Genomic DNA, 26,925 nt, shown 5'->3' with positions numbered 1-26,925 from the left:
GGTCTGGGTCCCGGGATGGATGGTGGAGGTGGTGTTGGAGGAGAGAGAGGTAGGGGTCGGATGCTCCGAAGGGCAGGGTCCGACAGTATCTCAACCCAGGCAGAAGCTAGGGAGTCCTCAAAGTCTTCCGCCAGCTGCACGGCCTCCTCCAGGGTGTCGTCGTATCATCTCCTGGGTATTGGCGCCAACCACATGGCAGAACTGCTCCACCACTATTGCTCCCCCCATCTCTGCCATGGTCTTATTTTCTGGGGTCAGCCAATGCACCATGTGGTCACAACACCGCTCTGCGACCACCCTGGGGCGTGTTTCCGAGGATCTTCGGTACTCCCTAAAGCATGCACGATGGGTTTCTGCCATTATGTTGAGGTGGCGAAGGATGGCCTGTTTACCAGGTCATAGTTGGCAGCGTTATGGTCACTTATAGCCTGGTAGGCTGCCTGAGCTTCCCCAATCAGGCAGGGTCCCAGCTGGCTCGCCCAGAACTCCCTCGGCCAAGCCGCAGTGGTAGCCAGCCATTTGAATGCCATCAAGTACGCCTCCGGGTTGTCCTCCGCCAACATCTTCATTGTCCGGCCTTCGTTGCCGACATAATGGGTGTTGCGGTAGGAGCTGGTGCCGTGGACACTGCCAGCCCTACCCACTCAATGAGAACAGTATAGCACTCCTCCCTCCTTCTCTCCACTACGTCCCGTCTGTGTTCCAGAGCCTCTAGCAGCTCCGCCAGTGCACTGCGATCCATCCCATGCTCTGACACCACGTGTGGCAATTTGACTGGTGATTGTGAACAGGTGTAGAGGTGATGCGGTGCAAAAGGAATCACAAACAACTGTAATCTACTAGGAAAGTGGTTTTAATTGTAATCCGGGTCTGGTGACCAACAAAAGAAAAACGCTCTGGCAATACACAACAATGTGTAATGCGCAGAGCCAAACAAATAGGTTTACAGTCCCAAACAATAAACGTTATCCGCCCCACAATACTAAAACACAGTCACCAGTCCCGGGTGCGTGTAGTAGTGCTCATGGTGGGTGATAACAGGTTATTTGGTGACAGTTCGTGCAGTGCAGTTCCGGCTTGTGCTGGCCCAAAAGCGACAGCTCCGGAATGTGTTTAGCCATCTAGTGATACAATAAACAAGACAATTACTAGCATTCAAAACAAACAAACACTCACGAATATTCCTAGGCAGTTTCTACTGCAATTCTCAGTCCTTCCAGGTTTAAAGCACAAACCCCAAGCGAAGGAAAAGATTAGCGTTTCTCTGGCCCCTTTTATGTTACCCCACATGATCCCTTGGTTTACCTTCCAGGTCAATACGTTCCTGCAACAGAGTCTCACTTCCATCCAGGCTGACCGACTTCCCGACCTTGGAAACAAACTGTCAGGCCAGCTCGTCCAGATACTTTTCCTTTTGCTATTTAGCACCCTCACAGGTCGAGGGGGAGATTTATAACCAGAACTCATTGTATTTCTGTGACAATAGCGTATGTGGGGCTCTGGCTGGACTCTGCTACGATGCGCGTATACTTGTCAGACGCTCTTTGCCCTCCAGCACTTCCTACTCGTGGTGCGGAACAGACATGTGCTGATCCGCACGGACAGTACATCAGTGGTGGCGTATATCAACCACCAGGGTGGCCTTCAGTCCCTGGAGATGCATCGCCTAGCCTTCAGGCTTTTGATTTGGACACAACGGAACCTCCTGTCCCTTAGGGTAATGCATGTTCTGAGCGTGGAGAAACGGGCAGCAGACCTCCTCTTGAGGGAGGGCCCACATCTGTTGGAGTTGCGGCTCAGGTGGTGGAGAGCATTTGGGGACGGTTCAGGAAGGCGCAGGTCGAAGTATGGCCCAGAGAGCTCCGTTACGCGTTCCTGCCTCTGCCATTACTCCCAGCCTTTCTTGAAAAGGCCTGGTCAGAGAAGGCATCAGTTCTCCTAGCTACCCCCAGGTGGCCCTGGAGAATCTGATTTTCATTCCTGTGCCAGCTACTGAACAGCCTGCCCTGGGAGATCCTGCCTCACCAAGATCTCCTCACCCAGGCGAGAGGCACACTTGGGCAGGCTCCAGTGGTGGGTCTGGCCCCTGAAAGGGACCGCTGGTCAGCCTTAGAGCTGTCAGACGCAGTCTCATTCCACTAGGTCGCTGTACGCTTATAATTGGAAATATTTTCAAGATTGGTGCCGTACTAACAGTCATGATCCAATCTCCTGTCCCATGCCTGTCATCTTGCAGTTTCTGCAAAATCTGTTTGAGGGTAGTAGCTCACCTTCCACACTGAAGTTTTACCTAGCGGCTATTTCTGCTTGCCATGCCCCCGTTGACTCAGAGTCCCCGGGCGTGCATTTTCTGGCTACCCGGTTTCTCTGAGGCGCTCGGTGATTGCACCCTCCTAGGAGGGCTACGCTCCGAATGGAGCCTTGAGATTGTACTGGAGGCTCTCACGCAAGCCCTTTTTGAGCCTATATACTCCATTGAGTTGAAGCACCTGTCCATAATGACAGCCTTTCTCTTGGATATCGGGTTAGTGAGCTGCAGGCGCTGCCTGTACATAGCTCCTGCATGCGTATTTGGGATGATGGTAGCACAGTGTCACTGCATGCAAACCCTGCTTTTTTCCCCAAGGTGGTTACAGCCTTCGACATGAATCAGTCGTTGGAACTGGTATCTTTTCATCCTCCACCGTTTGCTTTGGATGAGGATAAGAAGTAGAACCTTCTCTGTCCGGTTCAGGCATTGAGATGTTATGTGGATAGGACGAGAGTGCTGCGTCATTCTGACCAGCTCTTCGTCTGCCATGGATCATGGACCCTGGGAAAGCCCCTTTTGAAGCAGGCCCTTTCGCATTGGATTGCAGAAACAGTCTCGACTGCGTATGATGGTGCTGGTTTACCCCCCCTCCTGGGGGGGTAGCCGCACATTCCTCGAGAGGTGTGGTTACATCATGGGCCCTCTTTCGAGGTGCCTCCATGGCTGAGATTTGTGATGCGGCATGCTGGGCTACCCTGCATACTTTTTCCAGGTTGTATCGCCTGAATGTGGTAGATCCATGATTGCCCTCTGTAGGCACTAGGCGTCCCTCATATGCTGCAGTTCTTTTCTCCCTCGCGACGGCTCTGGTACAAGTTTCCCATAACGATGTATTGGTGGCCATCTTCGAATTGAAAGGGAACGTTAGTTTACCTACTGTAAACCTGGTTCCCTGAAAGAAAAGATGGCCACCAATCGCGAGGTTGCATCAGTTGACAATCACGGATTCTCCCCTTCATGACGCTTAAGTACCCTCGGTAGGCGGGACTGAGGGGATCATCGGCAGCTTTCATAAAAAGAGCTTAGTGACACCTACCAATAGACAGGAGTGTATCCCATAACAATGTTTTGGTGGCCATCTTCTCTTTCAGGGAACCAGGTTTATGGTAGATAAACTAACGTTTCTTGTTGTTTATATACTCTTAGTAAATCAATGTTACAACCAAACATATTAGAGTTACTATATCATACTTACAGCTTAACTATTCAAACAGCATGGCTGTAAAAAGCTCCCATAAATGATCCCTATCACGAAGTTGCGTGATAATTTGTAATCACATAATAAGACATAAGTCATTGCGTAATTACGTGAGATATATATATATATATATATATATATATATATATATATATATATATATATATATATATATATATATATATATATATATGTGTGTGTGTGTGTGTGGCAGTAATGTACTTCCATACAAATTAACCAAAGCCTTTTCTGCAGAAAATATACCTCTGCTTACACTTGATAATTTAAAACCTAAAGGGAGGACAGTTTACAGTTCTGGAGATGCATGAACCCTGATTTGCAGCTCTTAGTGCCTGTCGACAGAGTAAATGCAGAACGATCCAACGATGGGTGTGTTCAAAGAAAACACATTAAATACATGCTGAATACATGAAATATATGTTTACTTTGCACAGCTGCTCGAATATTACAGTACATTACACGAATAAATCAATATATTTAAGTTAAAATCTTTATAGTGGTGACCATTCGTAAAATTGTGTATTTTTAGCCGTTACTGGGCCGTTATTTTATACCGTGACACAATCAGATCCCTAATCATGAGTCACCCCAACTGTACTACAGGTAACATCATTAACTGAGGAAAAAGAAATGGTTTGACATCATCTTGCACAACTTGGTGCCTCCATTTTTATCATCAACACTATTCAATCTAATTTTTTTTTTAATTTTATTTTGGGGGGGTGGGGGGGGGGGGCAGTTAAGCTTTTAGTTACTTACACATACTACGACTCACTTTGCAAATACAGTAACGGTTTATTATGCGTCGGATCTATTTTTATAAAGCACTGAGTTTGCGCAGAAATCCGAAGTGGACAACCAAAGATAATAAAAAGAAGGATCAGACAGAGTGGGCGGGGTAGATGGGAGCCCACTCTGCTCAGTCCGCTGAGGAAAAAAACAACACGTAGGTTGCAGCGTAAAGGAATATCTCCTAGGTTTCCTGAGTGCATCAGATGATCTGAGGGCATTTGCCATTTACTCCCACCTTTCACTTCCAGAGCAACTCTACGAAATCAAGCCACCCTGTCCCTAACCCAACCCCAACCCTAACCTTAAGCAACCCCTGCCCTAAAACCTACCCTCAAAACCAATACCTAACCCTAACCCCAACCCTAACCCATTACGAATCATTTAATGCCCTCAGGACACTTTCTAGGGGATATTCCTGTTTCCTGCTGACGGGGTTCCAATAGCGGCGTCTGTGATTTAAAACGCACAGAATTATGGGTAAACTCGTTCGGAATTATGGGAGTCTGTCCGATCCTTCTTTTTATTATCTTTGGACTCAACCAGGAAATCGCTGATAGAAAAGCGAAATAAAACAATAACTAATTTAACAGTATTAATAATTCCGACTGGGTGTATGGTTTTTAACATTTGTATTATTGAGGCAAAGATAACATGAATCAATGTGATTGCTTTTAAAATAAATACAAAATGGAGTTCCTACAGGTAAAACTCTCGTCTTCAGCTGTCTTACTCGCCTCCTGCATCTGCTGGATTTATATCTCTTTCGGAGACAGTTCAACTACACCTGTACCACAGCAGAGTAAGATTCGACTGTGTTTTTCTATCTAATTATACATGTGTTTAAATTACCTCTAAAAGTAGTTTAAAAAATCGCTGCATGAATTTATTGTATTGACTGTACAGTTACAGTATGGGGGTGTCGATGGAAACTCTGGACTAGTCTAGTAAATTCTGTCTTCTGTGACGGGCACACAGTATTTAACTAATTGTCCACACAAAGTTGAAATCAGTTAAGTTTGTGTTGAAGATCATACTGTAATTTCAAGAAGTAACACCATCTTCAAAAGCCTAATTCGAACATAATTAGTTTACACAGCAATGCAGATTGTAATTTTTGAAAGTGACTGCTGACTTGCTGTCATTTTAGCGACTTCTTTGTTGGCACCAGATATGCAAAACAGGAGGAGAGACGAGTATATCATTTCCGTCAGATTAACACCTCACCTGTATACTTGTGCTCCATGGTTTTCAAATCAAGTGTGAGACTTTAAACCCTGTCAGAAACTGAAATGCTATCTTAATTTCTGAATGACAGTATAACTGATATTGTCTAACTCTAGAAATTAGATTGTGTTCTTCAGGTGTGCTTTGCTGTCTTTGTGTATGGCAGCTCAATGTTGTAATTACAACTTGAAAATAAATACTACATTGTAGTACAATGTTAAGTAACCGAGGGGGTAGAAGCAGTCTGATAAGATTTTAATTAACTAGCACCCAGAAAGTAACAAAAGGAGGACCTAATATTGTGTTTAATACTCAGCACTTCCAGTTACAAACCTTGTAACCTGCAAAACCCAATTGTTGGATTATAGTTATTGTAGTGTAGTGGAGTGATGGTGCAACCAGGTTGACAATACAGTAAATATAGTAGAGATTCTGCATATGAGGTGTGTGAAGATACATTCTGTGAACTGTTTTAGGTCACAATCTTTTTCTGCAGAAAAACAAAACACCAAACCAGTACAGGCAGACAGGATGGGCAGTTAACTTTTTTTTTTTTTTTTTTTTTACAGATGGTTAGTCAGTTGGTATTCTCTGATTATCCCCTGATTCTAATAACTGTTTAACTCAAACAGTTTAACTTCTCTAAAACGCTATTACTATAAAAAAAAAAAAAAAATACATGTAAGGGGGTTTCTAAGTAATATGATCTCATACATTATAATCTGGAACCAGTAAAACGGGTCTGAATAGCATCTTCATTAATTGACAACCAGAAGCCCGTAGTTTAAGGAACAGGGTATTTGAAATTGGGGGTAGAAGAAGTCTTTGTCAGTATACCACTATTACAAATCTTTCAGATTTATGGTTGAAGTTGTTTTTAATCTTTGCTGACTGGAAACAGTCCCTTAATGTTTCACTGCAGTTGAATCACTGAACACAAACAGTATATTAATTTGATATTCTGTTAAAAAATACACATGTGCAGGCTCCCTTTTTATCATTCTGAAGATCATTTTGGTTCTTAGATTGTTTGTTTAAGTGCAAGATTATAGACTATAATCTATAATAGAAACTGCTGCTTTCAGGAGCTGCTTTTGTATTAGTAGATATTTTTATTATTATTATTATTATTTGCACATTATTGCACAAGTGGTTGGACACGGCAATTTAAATGTTCACTTTTCTGTTTCAAATTTTAGCGTGCTCTTCCATCACTGGGTCTTGTGAAGAGTGCCTCAAGAATGTATCAGTGAGTAATCTTACAAGTTGATACTAATGTACAGTATTTGTTCTGGATACATGCTAGCATGCATTTATTTTGTGCTCTGTTATCTGATACTGGGGAGGCTTGAATCTCTCACATTGAGGAGCTGTATTGTAGGGGTTGTCTGTCTGTCCACTTGTATGCTATACTGTTATTTGTGCATGCACCTGGAGAATTGCGTAAAGCTAACACTATTTAGTTTAAGTTATTGAGAATATCAGATTCTGGTGATGTGGGTGGGACTCTTTCTGGTCTTCTGTCCCTCTGTAGGTCATACTTATATTTTTGCATTTGTCTGGGGAGTCGCTTTTCAAGTTGTGAGTGAACATGTAATTGTTAATTCTTATTGTATACTGTTCTGTACACACTTCTGATGGTCATTTACATAATGTTGATCGTTCTAATTGTGAATTTATAGCCGTTTTGCAACAGACAGATGTTTTTTCTTTCTTTTATTTATTATATTATACGTTTCTCTGTGGGTTTTAGAATGTAGTCTCAGGAAACCTAAATAGAAGCGTTCTAAAATTGTCTGTAGCTTGTAAATGTTTGTTGATGTAAATTATCTAAACCTGTTAGGCCTGTGTAGTCTTTCTTTGCACAGTTACATTTTCAACCAAATTGGTTTTGCATTAAAATGGTTTGACTGAATTTTTGGATGTTTCGTTCTTGCAGTGTCTATGGTGTTACACCACCAATGCTTGTCTGGATTATCCTGTCAGAAATGTACTTCCACCTTCCATAGTCTGCCGTCTGTCTGATGCACGATGGGGAGTGTGTTGGGGTGAGTATATGAAAATAAAGTTACTAAATTGATACTCCAGTCAGAGTAATTGCAAAATTGGTATCTACACAGACAGGTCAGCATTTATAGACTGGCCTTAGTGGATTGCACACATCATCTTCGGACTGGTTGAACCTAGAATAATCTCAATAAGTGTTAAATTTAAGTTAATAAAAGTTAAAACACCCCTTTAATTTATAAGTGACATAGTCTACCGTGCAGCAATACAGAACGGGAATATAAAATTTGACTTGCTCCTGTAATCGAGACTTACGGTAAAAACGAGGCATCATATGCCCCGCACAAACATGGCGCCTCACAGCAACACAACTGGCACAAACATGGCGTCGCCCAAGCACCACACTGATCTCACAAACGCCACTAACAAACCAAACCGGTAAGTATTTTCATATTTATTTTAGTTTTACTTTTAAAACAATTCTGGTTACTAAATAACTAACTATCCATCTCTCAGAGAATGCGCTCCTTCTCGGAGATATGTACTGAGCATATAGCACCGCTTTTAAATCACATTTTGTTTCCTTTTGTTTTGCTTTTCCCCATTCTGGCTTCCACCTGCGGCATCAACCCCTCACACCACAGGTAAGTACAGCATTTTTATATAGTTATACACTTTGTGTTATCGCAAATTTAAAACAATGCATGTGCATTTAAATATAAATATTAAACAGTATTATAGCAATATCGTTGTTGTTATTGCATTCTTATTAAGAATACAAGAAACAGTGCCAATTTATTTTATTTATTTTTATAAGGGATGCGACGTGGACCACCACATGCCTAATTAAGCTAATCATTAGTTGAATTAAGGGTTTAGTTAAGTAATTGAGAGCTCAGTTGGAATGAAAACCAGACGACCCATGAGGTCCCCAGGACCAGGGTTGGGAAGCCCTGGTGTAGAGTATTGTTAAAAGAAATAAACTGGAAACTGTCAAGGTATAGTTCAAGATTAATTGTATCCTCAGGCATATTTTGTTACATTGTCTAGTTTTGAATTACAATGTTAACTATTTTCCCCTGCCTTTTAATCCAGTAAACTTTGAGGCCATGATCATTGCCATGGCAGTGGTGGGTGGTATCTTCTTGACAGCCATCACCATCTGCTGCTGCTGCTGTTGCTGTGGCTGCTGTTGCAGGAAGCGCTCTTCAGGGTAACTTCTTGTTTTCTGAACATTGTTGTTTCGGCTGGTTCCACGATTGCACTATAAACAGGGTTCTTACGGGGCTTGGGAAACCTTAAAAAGCCTTGATTTTCACTTGGGAAGCCTTACATTGTGGAACGATTGTTCCTGTTTTAGTTGCATCTTGCTATGAAAGGTATTCTTGTTATGTGTAATCTAGACAGAGACCTGCATGCAGTGTCTCTCCGTGGATTGTCAGGTTTAATAGATTTATTTATTTATTTATTTTGCATGTGAATCTGCTGGGAGTATGGTAATATATTTATTTAAATGCTTTCTCTTGTGATGGGTTAATAAATCAACAGCACTTAACCTGTTGTTGTAAACTATTTATATTTTATATGTTAAAAACGACAAAATATAAACATTTAAAGCCCTGAAGTTAACAAAAGCGTGTAACTAACAAAGCAGAAATGCTAAAAAAAATAAAAATAAAACTGAAATCCAGAGGATCACTCTGTGATTGTTGCATTTCTGTTATAGCTATAAAAAAAAAAGTCATTTCTGGTTTTAAATGTCATTATATATGAAACAGTAACTCAAACTATTCTGAAATGCTGAACATTATGAGGTCACACTCTAAGCCAGGGGTTGCATGCGAGCATGGAACATCCTGCAACTGTTTTTCTATGGCGGGAGATCACTGTCAAAAATATCCATATGCGTAAAAAGAATTTGTGCTTGTACTTACAGGTGCAAATCAAAAATACTAGTACAACGCAAAAAAAAAAAATTGAGTACAAACCAGAAAGTTATGAGTACAACTCACAAACTTGCGATTTGGACAGAGCGTGAAATCACTATCAAAAATGTCATAGAGGTCACAGGATAGGCTGTTTAGTGGGGGAACAATCGATGAGTATTTAAGAGCTTGTGCATCCAGCACCTTGCATTGCTGATAAAAGGGAAGGAGTGGCTGCATGTTGATGAAATTTGTAGGAGGAATTTTCAAAGCGGGAATATGGCGCAAAGTCGCCCAACAGACGGATAGTCTCAGTCTCAGTAAAGGTCTTCTATATACACAAGATAGTCAAGTCCCCCTTTCTTTCATCCCCGCCTATGCGGTTCTTCATGGGAATCCAACGAGTTCCGGTGGCGACTTTTGTCCTATCTCTATAATGTAAAGTCTGTTTTATTTTATTTCTCTTTTAAAAACAATTGAATTTTTTTGCAAGATTCACCTGGATTTGTTTAGAGACACCCCTCCTTAACGCATGCGTGTTGTTATTTCTACAATCGGTGTATTCACTTGGCTGTCCGAAATTGCCGGCTTTGTTCTGAGCTGTTGCCATGTAAAGAAAAAAAAAAAAAAAATCACAAGCACATTTGTGATTATTGTTGTTATGTTTATGTAGAGCTGTGGTGGCCAATACACCAAACACTGCGATCCATTTTGGTGGATCTCAACGGGCTCAGTGATCCACAAGTAAGATATGACCAACAGTTATAGCAGGATTTAATATGTGTCCAATAGGTAAGATACCAAAAATAAAAGAAGCACAACAAAAATGTAACAAACACAATCAAAGTGTTTTTAATATTAAGCATAGGTAGTTCTAAAACAGAAACTTATAAGCATTTTTCATCAGTGTCTTCAAACCTGATGTAGGCAGGGCTCTACGCTATCTTTTTTTTTTTTTTTTTGACTTGTTAAACGTATTGTTGAATATCTACAATTCTTTATTTTAGCAATCCCATGTAATTCAGTTGATGCTGAAAGCAGTTGCTCGAAACATGGGTAGATACTAACCCCACAACGTTACTGTATGTCAGTGGAAAGTATGAAGATGTATGCCCAAATGAGCTTTAATGTTGCCTCAGCATGTCTATTAATATTCATGTGAGGATACTGGCACAAGTTTTTGTAATATAAAGATATTTTCATTTGCACTAATGCATAGCTGAACTGAGGTTGCTTTCTGGGTTAGGCTCCAGGTTTATTTTTTTTTATTTTTTGTTTAATTATTGAGATCGTTTACTGAAGTGAATGGACTTCTAAGTTCACCTGAAGAAATTGCATTATTCCAGATTTCCATGTACTGTTAGTTTGGTGCATAAAACAATGATCTAGCTTTTAATTGTAATCTTGCTCTGTGAGAATTGTTATCACATTATAGGCCTACTGTGTTTTATGTTCAGTGTTCATTTTTTAAATATTAGTGTGTTTGTAAACATTGTGATGTACTGCGTTTTGTGTGTTATATTTTTCATGGCCATACATGTATAGTTTTTATTAATGTTTCCAAAATTTAAAGCTTTGGAAATCTGAAATGGCTATTTTAGCGACTTTTCATCGACTGACAACCCTAAGACATTTATATATATATTATATATATATTAATATGGCTATATGATATATATTATAATTATATAATAATATATTAAAAAATTAGGGTTGTCAGTCGATTACAATTTATGGTCTAGTTGATTAATCGTAGACTAATCCATGCACATTTTTCAATAGAAAAATCAATAGAATCTCACCCCCCAAAAAAAGCCCAATGGGAATTTGGTCTTTTTTTTTAAATTATAAAAGCATTTTTATTTCTATTTTGGTAAATGGAACACATTTTCACAGAATATCGGTTGTTTACATAGCTACGTACTTGGCTTCCTTCTGTGGCTATTGACAAGTGATTGCTTAACATGCATATTTAACACTATTTCTGGTGTATACTGTACCTCAGTTTTGGTCTCTGGTTAAACCTACTAAAGACCTTCAGCTGTTTATTTCCAGAAATACCTGAACTGATGAAGGCACCAGTTCTTCAAATAGAGGGAATTTTGTGGAATTATTTTCTCTGATTGCTGTCGTCAGAAATGCTAAAAAAAATAAAAATAAAACTGAAATCCGTTAAGCAATTGCTTGTCAATAGCCACAGTGTTCTCGGGTACCTGTAACAAGATTCCGAACGACTTAATCTCTTCGGTGGCTCAGGTTCTGCTACATTCAGAAATACAAGAAGGAAGCCAAGTACGTAGTCGTGTAAACAACCAATGTTCTGTGAAAATGTCTTGCATTTTACTAAAATAATAAAAATGCTTTTAAAAAGACCAAATTCCCATTGGCTTATTACTTTTTATCTATTTTTTTTTTTTTAGTATTACTATGCAGGACAGCTGCTATAATATTGTTACCTTTATAAAAAAATGTGCACAGATTAATCTACCGATTTATTCTCAACTAATGCCCATAAACTAACTGATCAAAAATTGATTGACAGCCTTAAACATAAGGATTCTAGGGACCTTTGGATATTTTATAAAAAAAAGTTGCATTTTGCATACAATAATAGCTGTATTTTAAAAATCCACAAAAACTTGTCACCAATAAAAATTTCAGACTGATTGTCATATATATATATATATATATATATATATATATATATATATATATATATATATATATATATATATGTGTGTGTGTTTGCCTGGGGTATCTTAAATAGATGTTAAAATTCTTATTAGACCCGGGTCCTACCCGGCCCGAAAAACCAATGGAACGCTTTTCCTTTCCCAAGCTTGTATATACACTGACAAGATAGTATTAAAGCAGTTTTTTTTTTTTTTTTTTTTCCCCAGTCAACCTAGAAATCTGGCTGAATTACAGACCGTGTTTATTCCATCATGAACCTACATAGAGGACAGTACAATTAAATATTTAATATGTTTGTTTAAAAGATACAAAGATAAATACATTATCTGAAAATCAAATGAACTGAAGTACCATCTCGTATAAGTATTACAAACTTAACACAAGAGCAAATGAAATTGAGATGTAAAACTTGTGTTTTGCAAAACTTGTTTTCCTTCTTTTTCCACAATAACAACAAATGGTGTGTTTTTTAAAATGAATTTTAAAACAAAAACATACATCCCCTGGTTTTTCTGTTCCATACCACATGGATTGTTATTGCTGTGTTACTAGAGTGGCCATTTTGAAAAGAGCTTTGAAACTAACTTTAAAGTTAAGTGTAAAGTTGTCAGGATGTTAACCATGAAAAGAAAAAAACAATAGATACAGTATTTAAACAGTTGTAGCAACACATGGGGATGTGTAATGCTATATTTTTCAGAACCCCACTACTTACTCTTAAACCTTTTTTTTTTCTTGATCTAAGAATCTTATCTTTCAAAGTAAATGACCTATGGCTTCCAATCTAATCTTTTCTTGTATCTCTGCATTCTGAAGTTAATGCATTATCAAACATGCGCTCATTTATTTATTTTTTTTTTTTTCGCAATCGAAAATAAAACTGAAAATAAAACTGATAATGTTACGGAACTTGTAACTAACAACTTAAGGCTACTCCTACTATGGCTTTGCAATTAAATAGTTATTTTGTACCTGGATAGGTGCTTATCTGGTTCAGTTAGCCAGTATGCAGGAATGCTGAAAAGTTTCCTTTATGAAACAGTGTGTGCTTATGTCGATATAAAATAAATTGCTTTTAAAACCTATGGTAACTGTAAAAGTTGTAACATTTTATAACCACTTTCTTTTGGCTTTAAGGTATAAGCCACTGACTGTTTATTTCATGTAGACCTGATAGAGATGAAGAAAGAATGATCAGGAGACATGAGGAAAGAATGCAACGCTTGTATGAGAGGTAAGTGTTCAAACAAATGTGACCTTATTGCTAATGATGATGTTTATTCCCCCTCCTAGGTTTATTTTTATTTTATTTTTTTCAGAGTAAAACAGGTTTAAAATGCACTGAATGGCAAAAGGACACTCAGTACTGTATCTGCAGCCAAGCCCCACCCCTTTTTTGCTGTATTTTTCACATACCTCTTTATAGATGTGCATACTGATATATCCTCTCCTGATTGCTCATTTTATCACCAAACTCCTCAATAATGCGATCCAAGTCATTATTTTGTTACTAAAACATCTTTCAGAAAAGCTCTGCAAATGTCTGTGATATTCTTTGAGCGCTGGATGCAGAAGCAGCTACCTCCTTTGTTAGGTCCGTGTTATCTCTGTAGTGGATGGAGCTATGAGATACGCCCCCTTTTTTTTCCGTCTCATTCAGCTGCTGTTGGTCTCACTCGGCCATTGAAAGGTTTTCTCAGCTTTTTCTGGAGAAAAAACGACTAACCTGTGCTTTACGACTTTTTGATGTTAGACAGGGTCCAACACTGAATGGGAAAGGGAAAATTGTAATGTCGGACCTGGTCCGACATAGGACTGCAAAGGGTTAAAGTGAATTGATAACATTGATAGGGTTTCATCAGCAGATTTAGTGTTGAACATTTTTGACAGGTGTTTAGTCAGATTTGAGCAGCTGAGGTTTCCTGTATATAGTGTGGCCCTAATTTGCCAAAGGACTTTATGGCTCATGTGCCTTTTTTTGTATAGAAAACATAAAGCCCAGCCAAAAGCAGTATATTGCCTTTACTAGGGAATCCAAATATAGACCTCGCCATATATAGGCTACTGTATCTTTATTGAGTCACACAGCTCGGAATGTTTCGCCACAACAGAACAGGGGCCTGATCTACGGCTCTTTAATAATAGTCTTTGTTTTTTATATAGCGCCTTTCAAAGTGGACCACCATCACAAAGCGCTTTACAAGATACGAGACTAGGGTGAGTGAACTATGCAGCAGCTGCAGAGTCACTTACAACATCTCCCCCGAAAGATGGAGCACAAGGAGGTTAAGTGACTTGTTCAAGGTCACACAATGAGTCAGTGGCTGAGCTGGGATTTGAACCGAGGACCGTTTTTACTTATTTGTTTGCTTGGTAAAAGTGGTTGCCGCATTTATTGCATTTTTACGTTTACTGCTTTATCACCATATCATTCTTTTTTTTTCTGCAGCTGTTGACTTGTATAAGTTTTGTATATACGTATTATTTTCTCCAAATTATTGAAAATCTGGTAATATACAGTACATATGTTTATGCCATTTTATATAGTGGGATCTGTGTGTTTCTACCCTTGCTCTGTCTCCTCTCTCTGTTACAGCAGCAGTTTTTTCTGAAAAACTGCCACTTCATTATTCCTGCCACCTGATGGCAGAAGAGAACAAAAAAATCATTAAAGTAGTGAGACTAATTTTTTACAAATACTGCTTGTTTTATGTACAGATACATTAGCATGGGGTTAGCAGAATGTGGCTAACAGTGATTCACACCTGGGTGGGGGGGTATGCTAATTGCTTTATGGATAAACGAGAAACTGGAAGCTGGGTGCAGGAGGGGAATACTAGCAACTGTACCATTCTACAAGAATTTCAATAAAAGGAACATAACCATCACATGCAATATATATATATATATATATATATATATATATATATATATATATATATATATATCTATCTATCTATCTATCTATCTATCTATCTATCTAACAGGCACATTCCCCTTGATCCAGGCCAGTATAATTCAGTTGTTTGTTTGCATTATATTTATTAATTTATTACTACTCTGTTATAACTGTAAGCTTTATCGATCATGTATCGCTGCTGCTGCCAGCCTGCCTTCTTTCTTCATTTGTAGCAAACTTAGCTTATTAAACTGATGCCTTAATATTAATCATCTGATTAAATAAATGGCACGTCTCACAAACCTCAAATGAAATCCCTTTGTAAGCGCAGTAACACATGTCATGGTGTTCAAATATCCAATATCTGCACGCCTAGGGGTGTTCCGCACATTAAACAGCATAGGCCTGTGGACATAGGGTAACACAGGTTGGAACACTTGTTAGCCAATGAGATTGCTCCCTCTATTCTTGCCATTTTATAAGCTACATCACTATTTTATCATTGAAGGCATATGATTGAGTAGGACCATAACTTTTAAAATGGAACAGTTTCATTATTGTAAACATGCCTTTACATGAACTTAATACAGTGCATTGCTGTAATTTATGATTTAAAAACAAAACGTAAAATGGGTATAGTTTGAATTTTGAGTATTGTGGTCACAACTTCCACTCGACGTGGAAATAGGAAGTGAGCGGCACATGTCTTTCAAATGGGCCGCAGTGCAAAGTTAAAGGTTAGCAAATGTCAAAGGTGAATATCTACACAAACTACAAAAAACTTTCGGAATTAAGTTCTAAGCAACTAACACCGCAATATCCTAAACAGCTTTTTGAAAGCAGAGGGTGCAGCTTTTAAAGAAGAAACAAACTTTTCAAAATAACCAAAGCCTTTTGTGCAGAAAATATATCTCTGCATACCCTTGATAATGGTCAATACCAAAAGGGAGGATGGTTTACAGTTTTGGAGAAGCATGAAACTGAGTTGCAGCTTTTGCTGTAGTTGCCCTGCAGTGCTTAAGTGTAGATGCAGAATCGTTCTTTTAACAGTGCTCAGGGATGACCGTGAGTGTCAAATATATGAAATAGATGTTTATTTAGCACAGATATTACATAATTAAATATGTATTTAAGTTCAAGTCTTTGTAGTTGAGATCATTCCGTGAATGATTTTTTTGTAGATGTGACTGGCGTGATTTTTACATATTGTTACTGTAAGAAAGTGCTATCCTTACTCATGGTTGTTCAACTCAACAGTCTCCCTAAAGTTTCTTTAATTTCCTGTTTATCAAATTAGAACGTATAGCTATTTAATAATTTATTTCAGACGTGTTTTAACGAGCAAGCACTAGGGAAAACAAATTACATTGTTAAAAACAAATAAACAGCTAATGAAGACTCATTTTCTCAAAATAGTTAAATAACTATTCAAAAGACATCCTACACGGTCATAAATCTAAAAAAAAAAATAACAACCTCGTTGCAGCAATGAGGGTGATCGTTAAGCACTTCTCTTGCCTCAAGCGCTCAATCCAGTTATTATCTTTAGGCCTGCATGCTTTAAGTATGTAAGGCGAAGTCGAGCAGATGGTTCTTCCAAACATTCTTTATGGTTCTAAGTTAGGCCCTGCCAGTTTCTGTTGTTCTTGCTGATTTAAAAGAAAACAGTTTTGTCAAATGTCTGTTCCAAAGTTCATTGCCTACACTGTAGTGTAACATGTTTAAGTTATTGATCTTCACAAGAAACAGATATCACGTTTAACTAGTAGGAGTAGTAAGTAAGGTTAGAGGATTATTATGGAAGTTATGTCAAGTTACACCAACAAGATCAGAAGAAAAATATCCTTGTTTGCAATTAATACATTTGAGTAACCAAAGTTTAAAATATTTGTCTTATTTATTGACACTATAAAGTTGTATTATTGTGGGAGTCTGGAACCAACTCCCCAGTAATGTTGTTGAACCCTGACACCCTGGGATCATTCAAAAAGCTGCTTGATGACATTCTGGGATCAATAAGCTATGTTTGATCAATGTTCTTATGTATTTAAAAAAAAATAAAATAAAATACTACAAACTGACAACTGAAAATTTAATATTCCAGTTCAAAGTTTTGTAAAATAAATAAAATTGTTATAACCAGAAAAGGACTTGAGGTTTCTGTTGGAGCTGTTAAAATGAACATACTGTGTTGCTACAACTGTTTAATGTACCTGTAATTTATTCTTGTCATTAACATCCTGACATCTTTTTACACTTTAAAGTCCATTTTCAAAGCTGTTTTTAAAATGGCCCCTGTAGTGCATGGGGTTTGAGATCTGTCCTCTAAATCACTGCAGCAAGAGCGATTTTTAAAACAAAAACGTAGGTGCTCTGGCTTTTCTGTTCTGTACCACATGGATTGCTTAATTTGCATAAAGAGTTTTATCTGTGGAGCTGGTGAAAAGTTCATTCATGTTTTGTTCAGCAAATGCTTTGCAAGTAATGCATCTTTGATTTTCATTTATAATGTTATAAATCAAACAGTAATTATTTCTTGCATTTGCATTAAGCTAATGGCTAATTCCTAATTAAATATGCCTTTGCATTTCTGAAGAGGGTCATTTATAATACCCTGGGGTTATTTCATGCTTGCTGACAGAAATCATGATGATCTGGAAAGGTTCATACATCTTGATAAAGAACCGTATAAGTCTATTCGAGATAAACATAAGAACAGTGTTTGAGAATAGAAAGACAGCAGCATGTAAGTTTTAAATAGAAATGTAAAATATTTTCGTTGTGAATTAAACCTACAGTAAATCTCAAACAACTAGGTGGGTTACAAGTTTGATATTTGTGAATGATGGCTTACTGTAAATGGGTGTGGGTTTTTAATGAATATTGAGTAAGAAATGTATGAATAAAATCATAAAAAACAAAACTACTTCCTTTGATCTACTGTATAGGTTATATCAGCACTGTATAAGATTAGTTGATGGATCCCTACTATTTTCTTAACATTCATTATGAATAAATACATTTTTGTATTCTTTCACAGGAAGGCAGAAAAAAAGACAAAACATGATGAAATCCGTAAGAAGTACGGTATGTACAACTATTTCCTTTATTTGTATATATTTTTTAAACACACACACATATATATAATACAGAAATAGCTTTTAATTTGTAATCTTGATCACACACACATTGTTTTACTAAAATTGTAAGTTAATTAGACTTTTTCGTTATATGTGATATGCCAGACACAGTTCTCCAAATAAAATGTTAAGCAAATCAGCAGTGAAGACTTCCTCTGATACATGCCCCCCCCCCCCCCCTCCCCCCCAGCCCCCCCCCCCCCCCCCACCCCCCCCCCCCCCCCCCCCCCCCCCCCCCCCCCCCCCCCCCAAAGAAGTAGTTTCCTAGCTTGTGGGTGTAGACATGATCACAAAATGAGCACAGTTCGTTTTTAAAGCTGCTTGCAGCGTGCAGTCCCATCTAGAAACAGACATGTGTTCATCAACCCCGTGTGACTTTCTGACCCTGTAACAATTCAGCAGCAGAGATTCATATTGAATTGGTCTTGGGGCAGTAGCAGCAAGGCTATCACTTCAGAAAATCAGGAGTTATTCACAGTTGCTGTGCTCTGCAGATAAGCCTATTCATAGTAAATAGAACATGTTTGTAGATTATAAAAAGATCAGTGGAGATTTCACAAACTGCAGAGCTGTACTTGCGGTGTATTTTGAAGTACATTTTTCAAATAATGGAGTGAGATTTGCAAAATGACATTACATCTGTTTGTCATGGGTTCTTTAAAAAGGTACTTGTTTATTCAGTATATGTATGGGGATCTCCTTTCCAGGCAGAGAACAGGAAAATACACTGAACAAAAGGCACATTACATTTTAAAAGTAAAATTCAGCCCGTCTTCCTCCTCCCCAGTCCTGGCTGTGTTCCCAATCACCTGGGGACTACATACAGCTGAGTTTATGCCCGTTTCATGGTCCTGTGTGTGTCTCAAACCTAATGCTATGTGTATGAAATCTAGCTGGTTTAAGCTGGATTCTTATCAGATTTTTCTCCCTTAATTTCTCCTTGGAGCGCTGGGGCCCCTTTTGGTCTACAGTGCTCAGTTATTTATTATCTCCTAATGTGCTTGGGATCTTCCTGTTTTTTTTTTAAATACTGATGGCCAACGCTTTTAATTTACCTGTTGCATTGCAACTTGAATCACAATATTCAGGATTAGAAACTAACAATATTGTGGTATTTGTCCAAAGTACTGGTACCTTTTGAAACTTGCTCGTCGTTTTGTAAAGTCACTAGCCCTTATGTGCCTAAGTTGGAACCAACAACAACAGTTGGGGTCCCTAAAAATAGGCTTACATTTTATTTTCCTAAAAAATAAACTTATAAATTTAGATTTTTTTTCTGCCAACAAAGGCACCTTCTTAAACGCTCATACAGATCCATCAGTCACCTGTTTGCACCTCTGTTATTGAGCGACTAACTGTACTTTGTGCTGAGAAACTGACACTGACAGCACCAGATGGGATGACGGAGGAAAAATATACTAACAGCCGTGTCACCTTGCTGACCACGAAGCTCCGCCTAAAATTGACATCGATGACACAAATAAAATGTTTATTTTATTTTTCATTACATGTGTTGCTATTTACAAAAATGCTGGCTGGTTTGAGGAGTTGGGGGTTACAGCCTGTGAGCGATTTTAAATAACTATTAAATAAATATTATTACCTACAATAATTAATGTACTCGCATACACACGCGGCCTTCACTAAAGTCCCAATTTAAAGTATGTTTCACTGTAGCCCTCGGGATGAAATTGTTAGCTAGGTAGCTAAATTTCTTTTTAGTTAGCAGTGGGAGAAAACAACTGCTTCAGCAAGTACAGTTGAATCTTCCAGAACTGACGGATGCTGAATCTACTAGGTTGGATACTAATGAGAGCAAAACAAATACAAAAGAAATGAGGGAAATGCAGATCTTTTCAAGAAAGCTGGGAGACTGTATAAATGGATTTGAATATGTGAAGGGTCATCTTCTGGTTTCTCAGAGCTGCCTGTGAATGTTTTACTTTAAATGGTGCAATACCTGTTCAGATTGTGAAGCATCCACACAATAATAAAATAAACGCCCCAAAATGCACGCAGTATTTACAGTAGGCTTCATCAAATTCTGTAAAGACAATATTTTTCTTTTGTTTTATATGTATATATGTATTTTGTATGTTATGTATGTATGTGCTTATGTATGGAAATAAGATGTTCAACGGCAGTCAAGTATTTTGTTTAACAATGACTAGTTTTGGAGAAAGTGAGTGTATTTTCAGCAAACTACTTGGGTATAATAGAGGCGCAAAACAATTACATCCCTAAAGTAGACAAATCTAAATGTAAAACTAAATTGCCAAAATGGTTTAATAGATCAATTAAAAAAAAATATTCAGCGAAAAAAGGCACTTTACAGAGCATTAAAAAAGGACCAAAAAGAAAGTACGCAGAAAGAGTACACGGAACTGCAAACGCAAGTCAAAAAGGAAGTTAGAAAGGCCAAGAGAGAAATAGAAATGAACATTGCTAAGGGAGCTAAAACCAATTCCAAAATGTTTTTCCAATATTACAACAGCAAGAGAACATTCAAAGAGGAGATTAAATGTTTAAGAGATACAAATGGCAAAATCGTAGAGGAAGAAAAAAAAATAGCAAATATGTTAAATGATTACTTTTCACAAGTTTTTACAAAGGAAGATACTGACAACATGCCCCACATGTCATCCAGTTCCTATCCAGTTTTAAATAACTTTAGCATAACTGAGGCAGAAGTGTTAAAGGGACTAGGAGCTCTTAAAATAAACAAATCCCCTGGGCCGGATGAGATCCTCCCAGTAGTACTCAAAGAAATGAAAGAAGTAATTTACAAACCGCTAACCAAGATCATGCAGCAGTCTCTTGACACAGGGGTGGTACCGACAGACTGGAAAATTGCAAACGTAATACCGATCCACAAAAAGGGAAACAAAACTGAACCAGGTAACTACAGACCAGTAAGCCTGACTTCTATTATATGCAAACTTATGGAAACTATAATAAGATCCAAAATGGAAAATTACCTATATGGTAACAGGGTACTGGGAGACAGTCAACATGGTTTTAGGAAAGGGAGATCGTGCCTAACTAACTTGCTTGATTTTTTTGAGGATGCAACATCGATAATGGATAATTGCAAAGCATATGACATGGTTTATTTAGATTTCCAGAAAGCTTTTGACAAAGTCCCGCACAAAAGATTAATTCTCAAACTGAACGCAGTTGGGATTCAAGGAAACACATGTACATGGATTAGGGAGTGGTTAACATGTAGAAAACAGAAAGTACTGATTAGAGGAAAAACCTCAGAATGGAGTGTGGTAACCAGCGGTGTACCACAGGGATCAGTATTAGGTCCTCTGCTATTCCTAATCTACATTAATGATTTAGATTCTGGTATAGTAAGCAAACTTGTTAAATTTGCAGACGACACAAAAGTAGGAGGAGTGGCAAACACTGTTGCAGCAGCAAAGGTCATTCAAAATGATCTAGACAAGATTCAGAACTGGGCAGACACATGGCAAATGACATTTAATAGAGAAAAGTGTAAGGTACTGCACGCAGGAAATAAAAATGTACATTATAAATATCATATGGGAGATATTGAAATTGGAGAAGGAATCTATGAAAAAGACCTAGGAGTTTATGTTGACTCAGAAATGTCTTCATCTAGACAATGTGGGGAAGCTATAAAAAAGGCTAACAAGATGCTCAGATACATTGTGAAAAGTGTTGAATTTAAATCAAGGGAAGTAATGTTAAAACTGTACAATGCACTTGTAAGACCTCATCTTGAATATTGTGTGCAGTTCTGGTCACCTCGCTATAAAAAAGATATTGCTGCTCTAGAAAGAGTGCAAAGAAGAGCGACCAGAATTATTCCGGGCTTAAAAGGCATGTCATATGCAGACAGGCTAAAAGAATTGAATCTGTTCAGTCTTGAACAAAGAAGACTACGTGGCGACCTAATTCAAGCATTCAAAATTCTAAAAGGTATTGACAGTGTCGACCCAAGGGACTTTTTCAGCCTGAAAAAAGAAACAAGGACCAGGGGTCACAAATGGAGTTTAGAAAAAGGGGCATTCAGAACAGAAAATAGGAGACACTTTTTTACACAGAGAATTGTGAGGGTCTGGAATCAACTCCCCAGTAATGTTGTTGAAGCTGACACCCTGGGATCCTTCAAGAAGCTGCTTGATGAGATTTTGGGATCAATAAGCTACTAACAACCAAACGAGCAAGATGGGCCGAATGGCCTCCTCTCGTTTGTAAACTTTCTTATGTTCTTATGTTCTTAATTCATTGCGTGAAAAAAGTTTCAAGAAATAAAATGTAAGTGGGCACAAGCAAGCTATGTATGTAGATGAAGATGATAACCAGGAGTTTAAAGAGTTAAAAATATACGACCTGTGTTCAGCCGATTAGCCGGTAGAAAGCAATTGTTCAAACAGTTTATAATTAATTATAATAGAAATCAAGTAATTGTGCGTGTTGAGTTCAGTGAAGGCTTCAGATTGATTGACGCCTTTGGTATGAAAACAACTTGACGGCGTCGAAGTATAATGGACGCTGATGTCTTGATGCGACGCGCTTGGTGTGAAAAGACCTCAACCGAAAACAATAATTTCATAGTATATAAAAAGCGAAAGCACCAAAAAAAAAACAATTTATATAATTGAAAAAACACTAATACAGTAAAAGATAAACTGCGCTTTCAAAGGAAATGTTCATTTCAATATCTATAAATAGCATTTTCAAATTAATGCATTTTTGGTTTTATTTTTAAAAGTTCTATGAAACTAATTAAAATGACATTTTTGTTCATTAAAGATTTAACTTTGTTTTCTTTTCACTTAGTTAACCCATTTTGTACGAGCAATGAGACACTTCATGGTTTGTCATAGTCTAATATTAGAGTATATCACACACACGCTGAAGTGCGTTATTGCTTACTTAAATGCCAGCTTGTGGAATTGCTCTGCATAGGAGTTTTCTTTATTTTTTTTAATTCCACCCAAGCGCTTGCTAGTCTATTTTCAATGATGATTTCACATGTAAAATGCAGCGCAGGTCTCATGGGCTGCTTCTGTGTCCTCTGGGCGGTGTAGCAGCTGTGGCATATTTATATACCTCCCTCAGTTAGAAAGAAGATTTCATTCTGAATTTAGAAATAGCCAGTTCGGAAAACTTGCAACTGCAATTTAAGAATTTTTTTTTGGATTTGTTTTAAACTAATTTTATTTATACATAATACAGCCACATGCAGTTTTTATTTGGCATAATCAGAAAAGCGTTCTGCAATTTTGGTACTTGCATTTGAAATATTCTGACATGATTACGCTGGAAAGTGTTTAATCTGTTTTTATAAACAAATCTACATTGACAGAAACATGTCACAAGTATTTAGGTATGCAGCGGTATGATCTAAAATATATTATGGCAAGCATTTACGTTTTTAATAAGAGAAATCCCCAAAAGAGAACATTGGCACGTTATTTAATTTAAAGACTTGTTCCAGAGCAATAATGAAAAAACACATGGCAGAGCAGAAAAATATATATATATATATATATATATATATATATATATATATATATATATAAATTTTATGGAAATACTTGTGTGATGTTCCTCGGATGCTGTGTGTGTGTGTGTATATATAGATATAGAACATAATCATTGTTAATTTTTTTTATATTTCCTATTATAGGACTTTGAGGGTATTTACTTGAATTCATTTGATTTCCCGCAGGTTTGTTAGATGACGTGACTGAAGTGGCTTAGATGCAAGATTTTAGATCAGGGAGGCACAGAGGCTAGAGTGGACTAGAGGACCAAAACCAGAGAGACAATCTCTAGTATAGGTCTAACAGCAGACCACCAATTAACTGCCATTGAGTGACCAAACTGAGGACTCCTTTCTTCCAAATGTGGGGTCAAACATTGATCTTTTAGTTTTTTTGTCACTGATGAATGACTTTTTTTTATTGCAATCCTTTTATTTAAAATAAATATACCTTAGCTAAGTGATGGCACAAGTTAATTAAAAAATAAATAAATAAAATAAAAAAATAAGCATACCACTATACAGTGGTACTCGCTCCAAAAATATTGAAATCAGTTTTTAACTTTTATTATAATTTGAATTATTGGGGAAACAAAATTTGATTTTGACCTCAGAAAAAATGTACTGAATTATGAACCGTTTTTGTACAATGCATAAGAAATAAACTCTACAGATGAAGTCCTGAGACAACTACTAGAAATAAGTCAAATTGATGTTGCAGGTTTAAAGAAAAGTTTGGTTTGGGGTTTGTGTTGCAGAACAGGCACTAGACTATCATGAGCTAGACAATCATTTCTCTTTGAAAGTTTTTTTTTTTTTTTTGTGAAGAATTAACCAACTTTTGTACTGAATTCAGTTACATTGGCATTTGTAATAGATTGTAATATAATCTCATACATTAATCTTTAGTTTGTTTGTGACTGTGTCTGTCTGTGCCATCTGCATTTACTTTTATTTTTAAAAATCGTATGAATCCAATCATGGTTACTTGTGGTTGACACCACCTTTCTACCGCCGTATACTTATATATATATATATATATATATATAATATATATATATTATATAATATTATATATTATATATATATATAAGACCTAGCATAGATTAAATGTTCTGAAAACATGACATTCAGATCTCAGACGTGCGATGCTTGCTGTGAAGTGGTTTTCTCTAGACCTTGCATTGAGAACTGACTTCTCTTTCCAGCAATGTGTGATGTCCCATTTCCTTTAGATGGAGAGGGCTCTTAGCCATAAATGCTTTTCACAAAATACTATTCAAATAAATCAAAACACTTTGAGTAACCTCCTAATTTTACTTTCTTTACCTTTATGAACAGCACCTGTTTATATATTAAAAATGTGAACACATTAAAAGCACTTCATTCTCAATAAGTCAGTTTGAAGTAAAATCATTTGTATTAAGTATGTGGCAACTTCAAAGTATCTTTCTTATGCCAGATACTATATGTCCTTTTAACATTTTTTTTTTCAACCAATAACATGTTTTTTTTTTATTCTTTTTTCTAGGTCTCTTGTCAAATTCAGACCACCCCTACAGCAGATTTGAGAATGATTAAAAATGCAAGATGTGCTGGTTTTAAGGGTGTAAAGGGCAGACCGTTCTGCAAGTTGTACTCAGTTTATTTTTTCTAATGTTACTCCTGTTTTCATGTACACAGTCACTGATTTTGGTTGCACTATAATTCACTCTCCAGGCTGTAAATTTAATAAGGACGAAAATCTTTGCATTAAAGGGTTTTATTAATATTTTCCTACTTCCAAGTAAAATATGTTCTACTGTAACATTTGTCACTTGTTACATTTATACTTTTCACACCAACCATATAAATATTGTTTAGAATTTTTCCACTTTGTGCTCACTTTAGCATTCTGAATGACCTCTCCCTTAATTTAAAGAAATCTTTAAATGGTTGTGCATTGATGATTGTTACTGGTTTCATTGCTGTGATTATTAAAATAAGATGCCTGTAAGCTGTTTAGAACATTTTAAATTATTTTAATCTTCATAATAAATTGACACTTCATATTGTCGTATTACTATTTCAAGGCATCAAAAATGACTACATATTTTAGAACTGTTCTCAATAAAATGCAAGTAGGAATAGAAATATTCATGTTTAACTGCATTCACCAGCTTTCTTCGCAGACCTGGGTTAGCGGTAATCTGGCCCTGTTTATAACAAGATCTGCACATGGTTCTTTTTTGTTACTGCCTGTTTCATTAAAGTAGCAATCAGTGGAAGCACATGTATTGAGTTTTCTTAGTGACGTACAATTGAAGTGTGATTAGTTTCGATTAAGAACCTGTGAACTTCAGTTGACACAATTGTAGCACTTATGTCATTATCATATATCATATATCATAGCATGAATGTTAAAATTAAAATAATTGAAAATACTATTAATATGTATATACACTCTTTCTAAAATATTTTAGTTTCCATAAATACACAATAAACTTACTCTAGTAACTAAAAAAAAAAAAACTATTTATTCCGTTTCCTTAGCATTTGATGTACATCTAGGATCTTAAAACATAAGCTCTCCTTTCAAGCTCAAGTAGCATTGCAGTCCAAACAGTAAAGTGCTATACAAAGATACCACTGAAATACTTGGAGATACCATTTAATCAACTGGCATGTAATTCCGTTCTGCATCCTGTCTTCCTGTTGCATATTTATTTACCACCAATCAGTGTCACCCTACAAACAAAACCTCTCAAAAGTACTGTAGGATTGCCAAATCTTTGGTTAAGGGTACTGAAATAACATATTGTAGTATATTCATTACCACTGTGCACCTTTTATAATGCCCGTTTTAGTTAAATAGGATTTAGTAATGAAACGTGTACATTTGAACCAGCATATCTGGAGGGGGTAGTCCCACATTGCTGCTAATTGTAAGGCGGAGTCAAGTGCGTCAGAGATGTCTGTTACTATATTGCAACTAATGGCAAAGGAAGTATAGAAGATAAACTGTACATACTTAACTGACAACATATGCATAATGTTTTTAAGCAATATATAATATTAGTGGCAGAATAGGGGGAGGAGGAGAAACAAATGTAGTCAGAGACTACATTCCCCAGAATGCCACAGGCAGGAGGCGGTACACCTGGCTCTAAAAGTTGATGAATGTCACCTGCCTGTGATTAGCAGACAGGTATGT

At 37.2% G+C, this 26,925-nt stretch overlaps 1 protein-coding gene across 1 annotated transcript; it reads left to right on the top strand.

Moving 5' to 3' along the window:
* The first annotated feature begins 4,676 nt into the window (after nucleotides 1-4,676).
* LOC121313177 (pituitary tumor-transforming gene 1 protein-interacting protein-like) lies at nucleotides 4,677-25,797 on the top strand. Its single transcript, XM_041245469.1, has 7 exons — nucleotides 4,677-5,121; nucleotides 6,746-6,795; nucleotides 7,486-7,594; nucleotides 8,649-8,766; nucleotides 13,341-13,406; nucleotides 18,112-18,158; nucleotides 25,264-25,797. The coding sequence occupies exons 1-7, from the start codon at nucleotides 5,010-5,012 to the stop codon at nucleotides 25,311-25,313; spliced, it is 552 nt and encodes a 183-aa protein (XP_041101403.1). The 5' UTR covers nucleotides 4,677-5,009; the 3' UTR covers nucleotides 25,314-25,797.
* The last annotated feature ends 1,128 nt before the right edge of the window (nucleotides 25,798-26,925 follow it).

Source organism: Polyodon spathula, chromosome 3 (genome assembly GCF_017654505.1).
Source record: "Polyodon spathula isolate WHYD16114869_AA chromosome 3, ASM1765450v1, whole genome shotgun sequence".
Classification (NCBI taxonomy): domain Eukaryota; kingdom Metazoa; phylum Chordata; class Actinopteri; order Acipenseriformes; family Polyodontidae; genus Polyodon; species Polyodon spathula.
Note: the sequence above shows the minus strand (reverse complement) of the source record. Positions and strands in the feature narration are given on the sequence as shown.

What these genes read in the sequence shown, in the direction of transcription:
- LOC121313177 (XM_041245469.1), top strand. Translation starts at nt 5,010, where the DNA reads ATGGAGTTCCTACAGGTAAAACTCTCGTCTTCAGCTGTCTTACTCGCC. An exon ending in TGCAGGAAGCGCTCTTCAGG is followed by an intron (nt 8,767 to 13,340) that starts GTAACTTCTTGT and finishes TATTTCATGTAG; the next exon opens with ACCTGATAGAGATGAAGAAA. An exon ending in ATGCAACGCTTGTATGAGAG is followed by an intron (nt 13,407 to 18,111) that starts GTAAGTGTTCAA and finishes ATTCTTTCACAG; the next exon opens with GAAGGCAGAAAAAAAGACAA.